Source organism: Lipotes vexillifer, unplaced genomic scaffold (genome assembly GCF_000442215.2).
Source record: "Lipotes vexillifer unplaced genomic scaffold, Lipotes_vexillifer_v1.1 scaffold1008, whole genome shotgun sequence".
NCBI lineage: Eukaryota > Metazoa > Chordata > Mammalia > Artiodactyla > Lipotidae > Lipotes > Lipotes vexillifer.
This window is the reverse complement of record NW_006772616.1, coordinates 1237432-1247161: the sequence shown is the minus strand read 5'-3', so window position 1 is coordinate 1247161 and position 9730 is coordinate 1237432. Positions and strand designations below refer to the sequence as shown.

Genomic DNA, 9730 nt, shown 5'->3' with positions numbered 1-9730 from the left:
GCATAACCAGAATTTATATGTTCACTAAAAAACAAAACACAAATTAGTTTTTGAATTCAGGAAGAATGATATTTTACTGGCAATAGTTTCCTTAACCAGAGTTTTATATTTTCATTGGAAATGAAAAGCTAAGCTAAAATGCTTATTCATGAATAATAATGTTTTAATGACATCATTTTCTTCCTACAGAACAATAAACAAATGCAAGCACACTTACCTTAGGAAAACAGAAGGAATTATCTTTATCAACTATACAATTTCTGGAAAATCTCCAGAATTTTCCAAACTATGTTCTGTGGAACGATTAAGAGGTATTTTATACACACACACACACACACACACACACACACACACACACGTACACACACGCTCCTGTGGTCAAAAAGATTGGGAAACATTACATACTATTCCCAGTCCCAAAAACTCTCAATGCACACTTGCATATTTTAGAATGTGAAAAGTCTTGCAGTAGACACCTGTTTAAGTTGGATTAACCCAGTATTTCCCAAAGTTAACTCTCTGAAAATTAACTATAGCATTTTGCTTCCTACCCCAACTTCCAAAACCCCCCCATTCCCCAAAGCAACTTTTGGAACAGCTTGTGGGACTAGTTCCACAAAGCAAAGTTTGGGAAACAGTAGTTTAGTGGCTTCTATCTACACAGATTTTGCTGTCTGAATAATATGTAAGGAACTTTGAGTGACAATTGCACCCATTTGGATATAACTTCAGCTGACTCCATAATTAGAAATTTAAAATGCAAATTTTTCAAAAGCAAACTGCCTTTACCATTCAGACATGTTGCTGAGATTTATTTGGATTTGGGTACAGTCGTATTACTTTCCAGTATATCTGGTATAGGTAATAGGCTCCAAAGACCTATAAATATTGAACACAAATAAGATTAGCCATGCCTAAATTTTATATACAAACAAGTCTGACAATTTTAATATGGCAAATGTACTCTGTATTTGGGGGGGGGTAACATTCCTCTTGGGAAAACTGGGAATGGAATGGAAATTTCTTCATTTATATTCTGCATAAGCTGTATATTACAGATTCACGTTAGTATGGGTGAGGACACGAAACCATTGCTCTTGAGCTTCAGATGTGGCAGCAAAGAATTAAGAGATCATCACCATCTCTCTCTAAATATAATGAAAAGCTAACTTTACAACACTCCTCTTAAATGAGCTTTCCTCATGCTACTTGGCTATGCATTAAATCTTGGCATACACAAAAAAATAAAAACAGGGTAGTTCTAAAGGTTCATTTATGTTGGCTGGATTATGAAGATTAACTCCTCAGATGGTGTTCTAAAGAAGTCATCAAATGTAAGTATAACTGAAAATAAAAACCTGAAAAACATTTAAATATTGATAGAAAAGTGAACGGATAGGATATAGTCAAGACACCACTCTTTAGATACGTAACATCAATGTATATCATAAAGGATTACAAAATTTAACTCTCTAAGGAATATAATAGAGACTTCAGCTACAGCAAGACAAATTTTCTGGAAATAATATAATAGTTCTCATGGCAGAGGCATACATGCAGAGTATAAAGGTTTAAATTTTAGGTCATTTGTGCTGAAGATGTTTTTACAATGTAAATTGGATGACTAATTCTTTAAAATATTTTAATCCTGGATCCTAGAGACAACGATGCCCTCTTCTCCAAAGTAGCCTGTGGCTTCCGTCACCTTGCCAATTCACACAGACATTAGTCATATACTAAAATGCAGTGTTTCTCAACACGTGCATGCTTCTGTTGATACATATGATGGTTTTAGGTGGCCCAGGGAACATTCTTCTATTTTAATAATGAAAGTGTTTATGATGATAATATACAAATAGCTACACTTACTGAGGATTTATTATGTGCTGTCAAGCAAAAATCCCAGTGTATTAATTTGAATAGTCTTCACAGGAGCACTCTGTGGTAGCTGCTCTTATTATTTCCAATGAACAGAAAGAAAATTGAGACACAGAGAAGCTAAGTAAATTGCTCAAAATCACACAGCTGGAAACGGGCAGAGATGAGATTCAAAATCAGTAACTTTAGCTGAAAGTCCATGCTTTGCCATTCAGGGATATGTATGTTTGTTTTTTAAGTGGGTTTGCTTAATAAAAAATTTAAGAAAGGTAAGTCTGTGGATATGAAATAAAATCATCTAAGCTGTAGGCCAATGTCTGATATTCAGGTAACAGTTTGTGGGGGCGGGGAGCTAGAGATTAAAGATCCTTATAGACTGTGAAGTGAATGTTTATTAACAGGTCAGAAACCTGGGTTAAAGTCCTGGTACAGACCCCCTGAGGTGAAAAGCCCCAACTTTTCAACTTACCCGCTTTCAGTGTGGCCCAGAAAATTCTCTTGTTCAGATAAGAAATCTTCCTACTTGTACACGTTTTTAAGACATCACACAATCACATGTCTATGGGAAATATAAATGATTCAACTAACTCTGAAAAAGAAAAGGCTCAATTATTGTATATTACAATTTAAGGGGAAAAAAAAATCATGCTGACATGAAAAAGCTGACAATCAGAACAGAAATGTTACGGGAAGTTTCTTGCTCATTTTCTCCAGAGGTTAAACCAGATGATTATTTTTTTTAAGGGCAGAAGTTTAAGGTCTAGCTAGGGAATAAAGACATGTTTTGTCTGACACTTCCCAATTCAAATCCAACATTTATCAAATTATTCTTAAGTACTGTATTTAAAAAAAATTTTAAAAAAAAACAGCCAGAAGCTGGCAGCCTGGGTATATTAAGCTTTCATTATCACAAATTTGTATTTTAAAAACCCAATACCTTTTTCGTAAATATGCAAGAGTTTCTCTGACAATTTCTCTCTTTGTAAAGCCACCTCTCACTGAAACATTTAAAATAAAATTCCTATATCTAAAATGAATTCTTGGCATTTGGGGCTTTTAAAACTCCCTAAATTCAGAGGGGGGTTAAAGCTGCATATTTATACTTCATCTCAGTGCAAGTCATAAAGTAATCAAAAATCTTTAAAACCAAAAAGTAGTATCTTAGAGTGGCATTTAAAACAAAAAAAGTACTTACTGGCATTTAAATTTTTTTCATGCAATTTGTTATTCATTAAACCAGAAGAAAATGTGTGCTCCTATTTTTTGATAAAGCAAAAAATATTCAAAATTGGCATTAACTAAACACAACTGGCCACCACTATGTGAAAAACCAAATGCTTTAATGAAGCTATCAAGAACAACAGTTCAGTTATTTCATTGGATACATTAATATCGATCCATAATATACAGTGCTATGGACCATACAGAAATTATTGCTGCATCCAACAGCAGGTGACTAGTATTAACATTACAGTACCAAGCGTCCGCAAGAGACAGTCATTTGTCATTTTTTTTCAAGAAATAGGGATTTTTTTATATACTGTTATCAACATCAACGTTTCCCCAGTGCATTAAAAAAAAATATTAGTAAGTGCATTCCTTTGTGCTTTATATCTTTTAACTTCCTATGTATTTTATTTGTTCTTATTGCTTTAGTATTTTAAAACAACCAGAAAGAACTCTGTCATCCTATGTATGACCAGGTTGGTTGTATGGTTTTTGGCAAAGTCAGAAGGTTTGGTATTTCCATTGCCATACCCAGAGGCAGGTGGACAAGTCTGGCATTTTGGTCACTCCATATGGAGGCCCAACCCCAAGTCACAATTCTGCACCCAGGAATGGGGGGAGTGGTGTGGACCATTCTCCTTGTCACAAACAGTGAGCTCAAACCACCACCTCTTGGCTTAGCTAGTCTCTAAAATGCATCCACACTCCGTTTGGCAAAAAAGAAATAAATAAAACCACCCCAGAGACTGCAGCATTCTCCTGAGCTTGCTCACCTTCCCCCTCCCAGAAATTGTGTTAAGAAGGGGATGGAGAAGCAGGCAATGGTGAGCTCAGGAGCTGCGAGAGTCAGGGCAGTGGTACAAGATGCCATGCTTTCTTTCCACCAAGCTTTCTATAAGGTGGCTTAACCCTGGCCAAATTCCCTGGGCCATGGGTGAGTCAAACTTGCTCTATTTTTAAGAACTCTCTAAATCAGCTAAGGAAAACTAGCATCATACCATCGCGATCTTCGACTTTTGCACCCAGCTCCCCTCCCCCTATATAAATATGAAGAGAAAAATAGACACTGCTATGATTGTATCAATGAACACTATGGTACAATTAGCTGTTCATGCAGATTTGCATCACTATTCTAGGAAAAGAGCTGTACAATTAAGGGGGTTGAAAGAATGGGAACTAATTTTCCCCACCCCCTTAAGTCATAAAGCTGTAAAACTGATAGCATCATCAATGTTTCCAAGGATTCTCATTGCCCACCGTGCATGGTAACTATGCGGTTGATTATTTTCACGTAAGCCATCCATTCATACATCTGACAGTCCTTCTGTCTGAACCCTCCAATATCCATCACCAATTCACAGTTGACATTTAAACTGTTTTTCTTTTAAAAAAAAAAACACACAAACACACACAAAAAAATACCTCCTGAATAAGGTTTCCTGATGAAAGAAGTTGGCACTCTGTCACTAAAATATATTTCATATTAAAAATATATGAAGGAAAATTGGAAGCTCTTATATTGTCTACATAGGCACCATGCTACACGTTCCTCTTGATTATAGATACCATCTTGAAACTTTCTCCTACATTACAGTTCAGTCAGTGCTAGAGACTACTGCTATATTTAAGGCACTTCATTCTGAATGGATATGCTTTATGCCACTTGCTATTCAATTGTAGGCTGCTACTGAGAAACTCCATTCAACAGCCTGCCTCTTAACACCATTTGTCATCTGTATAAAACATCTAGGCCTGATAGAATATATGTAACACTACTGTTATTGCATAGGACTATACAAGTAGATAATGCACTGAAACTAACTTTACAACATTGCTGTTTGTTAAAACATTGTTATCAAGTAACAGTAATTGGCCAATACAGTATTTCTCTCTTTAAAAACCATTCAGCAGGTTTGCTGAAATAAACCCCAATTTAAATGACCATAACGGGCATATTAACGCTATGGTTATCATTCTCCAAGGATATTGCTAGTTTTATGTCACTAAAAATAAATATGTAAGTTGTTTCTCTCTAGATAGCCGGTTTTAGCCTATTTATACTACAGCTTAAATGTGTGGAAAATAGTTCTGAGTGAGACTGTAATATACAAAATATTCACAAAGCTCTCTTTAAACGCAAGACCTTGCATAAAAGTTTTCTTTCATGTGTGTACAAAGAATGCAGAAAACCACCAGTGAATTGTAAAAATATTGAAAACTTGCCATTTTAAGATGCATATTCTTACAAATTAATACAAACATACTGAAAAGAACAATGATAATAAAGAATCTGTACAAATCAAATGAACAGTAAAACATAATTTAAAAATAAAAATAGTAAAGCCAATTAGAAATGTGCCCAGTTTGGTTTTCTTATCAAGAGCGAAATTGAAGAGGAAAAAAAAAAAAGAGGAAAACTTTCAGTGCTCCTCAACATTTTACTTTGAGAGGACGTTAATTTCCATTTCAAAATAAAATATATCTAATGAAAAACTGAATCACACTCACTGATGAGGAAAACTGTAACAGAGCACAGAATGAATGAGAACAAGATGAGACCCCATGTTTCAGAGCCTTGGTCTATATCTCTCTTCAATTTCAGTTGCACCTAAGGTATCAGTTATATTTTCTAACCAGACAATACACGTGAAAATGGTTGCATTTTTTTTCTTTTATGGAATATAGTATTTCTTTAAATAGTTTGCAGTATAAAGACTAAATGACGCTGAAAGGGTACTGTATCTTTAAGGCAGTACCAATGAATCAATACATTTACAAAATGGAAAAGTGTTAGTATGGATTTCTTTTTCTTCTTCTCTTCCCCACCCTCCTCCTCTCTCTCTCTCTCTTTTCTTTCGTTGCTTTACATTCTTTCAATTAAACTTTACATTTCATTTCCAAGGAAGTCACAGGCATGCAAATAGCAAACCAAGTTTCCCCTGAATAAAAATGGACAGCAATTTCTCTGATGCAAAAATCCTCTTGCTCTGAAAGCCAAAATCTGGGGTGAATTCAGTTCACAGATACTGTACACTACCATACAGTACTTTGGAGGCATTTGTAGTTGTAAAATAGAATATACAAGTCTGTTTCACAAAATTCTAAAAATAAAATATATCCTGGGCTATTGATAAAGCATGAAAAAAAAATTTTCATATTAAAGGAAAATGATCAAGAAAACCCCTTCAGGTAAATTATTAAATCTGCTAATCAAGAAAGGAAGCAGTCTGTGGGAATGCAGAGCAGGGGAAATTTGCTAGCAAGCGTGCTCGGTTTCTTCCATGCTCATACTGCTCCTTCGGCTGCTGGTTTTGGATGCCCCAGGGGACACCGAGGAAAGAAGTGGATCAGTTATGCCAACAGGAGAAAGAGTATCGTCCATGAGGATGTCTTCCAGTTTGGATCCCATTTTCGTGGGAACGCTATAGGCTTGGCTGCTCTCGGTCCCAGCTCCAAAGTTGTTGTTGAAGGTGATGGTGCCGTCTGTGAGATCCAGGGTCGTTGTACATGTTAGGTCTGCGTGTTGTTGGAGGAGGTCTTGGCTGCAGTTCTCAAGAGCGGGTTCCTGCTTGATGATCCGACTCACCAAATCTGGAGAGCAGAGACCCGTGGATGGAATAAGGGAAAGTCCATGAGCTCGAGCCTGCATTTCAAGTTCCTAAAAGTAAAATAAAAATCAGAAACTTAAAGAGGTGATGCACAGAGGATTTTAAGACAGTGAAACTACTGTACAATACATGATACTATAATGATGGTTACATGTTGTTATGCGTTCGTCCAAACCCAAATGGTGTGCAACGCCAACAGTGAAACCTAATGCCAAGTAGGGACTTTGGGTTATAATGATGTCTCACTATAGGTTCATCTAGTGTTGAAGTGCCCCACTCTGGTGGGGATATTAATATTGGGGGAGGCTATATACGTGTGGGAGCAGGAGGTATATGGGAACTCTCCACACCTTCGGCTCAATTTTGCTCTGAACCTAAAATTGCTTTTAAAAGTATTTTTTAAAAATCAGGGACTTCCCTGGTGGCGCAGTGGTTAAGAATCCGCCTGCCAACGCAGGGGACATGGGCTCGATCCCTGGTCCGGGAAGATCCCACATGCCGCGGAGCAACTAAGCCCGTGTGCCACAGCTACCGAGCCCGTGTGCTGCAACTACTGAAGCTTGCGCGCCTACAGCCCATGCTCTGCAACAAGAGAAGCCACCGCAAGGAGCAGCCTGCACACCGAAACTAGAGAAAGCCCGCACGCAGCAACAAGGACCCAACGCAGCCAAACATAAATAATAAATTAATTAATTTAAAAAAATCATACATTTGCAAAAAAATGTTAAAATAAAATTTTTTTGCCCTTTCAAGTTAATAAACACCATATTTCTTAAAGTACATAGAGTATCACTGGTAATACAGTAAATGATTTTTAGGTGGTATATGGATTTTATTATGTATGAAATACAGAGACAGTTTCTCATAGATGTTAATGTTAACAGGGAGGATAAGTTAAAAAATGTAAAAATAGTCAAAATGTGAGCTGATTGAAGGAAAATAATCAGTAAACAGTACAGGTCTATGCTCCCTACACTGTGCAGAGATATCTACGGGTACTATAATGAACTCCCAGGACACTGGGAATATTTTTAAAGCTTCAAAGGGAATGCACTCTACTGTGAGAATGATCAAACTCAATACAGTTTTAGTATTAGATTGTGTTACATTGTTTCCATCACATCATATCAACACAAAGCCGGGTCTCAGGTAGTTGTTGTGATTAAAAAAAAAGAAAAAAGGAAAAAAACAAGCCCTGCATGAAAACCAGTGTGCAATGGGAAACGAGGGTGGCAGTGTCCAATCTGACTCCAAGGTTGGAGAAGCTGTGCAGTGCCTCACAGGCACACATATCTCACTAGTAAGTAATGTGGTTATTTAAAAATAAAATTAAAATGCGATTTTTCTTTCAATTTATATGTTTTATATTTTCAAATGGCTACTAAGTGGTTAGCACCTAACAAGGAAATGGTAGGTATTTTTTTGGTCTAAGGTGCAATGAAAAAGTTACTAAGATATTAAGGGCACTGGGAACTAATAAAGATTGAGTAGTAATGGCCAAAGTTATGAAAATTCCATACAAGTAACTGAAGTTTGGGATGCATCATTTAACCCATCTCATCAAGGCAAAGGGAGTTTTTTTGTTTTGTTTTTAATTCCACAAGAAAGTCCTCAATCTGTTTCTACACTTTCTTCACATCCTTCCTATTATGGACTGAACTGTGTCCCCTCCCCAAAATCCTATGTTGAAATCCTAACCTCCAGAACCTCAGAATGTGACTGTACATGGAGACAGTGTCTTTCAAGAGGTGATTAGGTTAAAATGAGATCCTTAGAGTAGGTCCTCATCTAATATCGGTGAGGGGAGATGAGGACGCAGAGACACACATAGGAAGAGCCACAAGAATAGGAAAACACAGGGAAAAGGTGGCCTAGGAGAGAAGCCACAGAAAAACCAACCCTGCCCACACCTTGATCTTGGATTTCTAGTCTCCAGAACTGGGAGAAAATAAATCTCTGTTGTGTAAGCTGTCTAGTCTGTGGTATTTGTAATGGTAGCCCTAGGTGCCTAATTCACTTCCTGAGTGTCAGAGACTTGCCCCAGTGCCTCATTTCAAATTCCTTCCAAACAAGCTCTTTTCCTTTTCCCTTTCTGGGTATGCCTAGACCACGCCCCTACAAAGAACCGTAAAGACCCCAATTGATCCTGAAGAGCTATTTGCTTCTACAAGCCAATGCCATCTTCCTATGTTTGTGATACAATAAAAATAACAGAATATACATTTGAAGCAAGTCACCTTGCGTCATGAGAGGGGGAAATGTACTCTCCAACAGGACACAACCTTTCAACCTTTGCCCACAAGCCTAGAAACACATGTTCCTGAAAAGTTGTGTTCAGCCTGTATTAAAGGATGTTTGATTAGCAAGGTCCTCCTCAAGATGCAGTACAGGAGATGGGAGCCTGAGATGTCACACCAGTATATGCACGTTCCTTCACACAGTCTCCAGACACACAAGTCTCCTTGGGCATCATTTCAAAGCCCTGGGCTGCTTAATAAAATTGCAGTCCCAGTGATAGTAAGGCTTCATGCTCTTTATTCTGTGAACATTTCTGCATGTATCACTTAGGGTGAAAATGAAAGGAACCCCTTAGGTCCAAGCTGAACACATGCACAACGGTAAGTCTACGCCCACATAATAAGAACAGCGCTCCCACACGTGTGGTGTGTTTTTTAAAAAAAAGAGTTGGATTAAGAGAGGCATCCATCTTACTCCAATCTTTTGTTGTTTAATTTAAAATGTTTACCAGCTGAATAAAGTGTTACTTAGATTGCTAACTAATGTGATAGATCTCACCTAGAGAACTCACTGCACAGCACAGCTTTCCTAATTAATAATGTTTTCCATGATACACAGAAGTTCTAAAGGCTGCTTCACTGACACTGGAAGAAAAACCCAAGACATCGTCACCATGCAACTTCCAATTCATCTTTTCCACGGTATTCATATTTCACACGAATATATATGTTTAAAACCTTAAAACAAAACCTAGCCTGTCTTTCAAAACAGTTATTATA

At 37.3% G+C, this 9730-nt stretch overlaps 1 protein-coding gene across 7 annotated transcripts in view; it reads right to left on the bottom strand.

Moving 5' to 3' along the window:
* Positions 1–6030: 6030 nt before the first annotated feature.
* Positions 6031–9730, bottom strand: part of MITF (melanocyte inducing transcription factor) — a 222569-nt gene continuing 218869 nt past the window's right edge. For 5 of the 7 annotated variants that reach the window (XM_007447650.1, XM_007447651.1, XM_007447656.1 and 2 more), the window contains one exon: positions 6362–6763. In XM_007447650.1, the coding sequence (XP_007447712.1) occupies positions 6362–6763 (402 nt within the window). Of the gene's footprint in view, positions 6764–9730 lie in introns of all 7 variants that reach the window. The other 2 variants (XM_007447654.1, XM_007447655.1) reach the window with 2 other exon arrangements.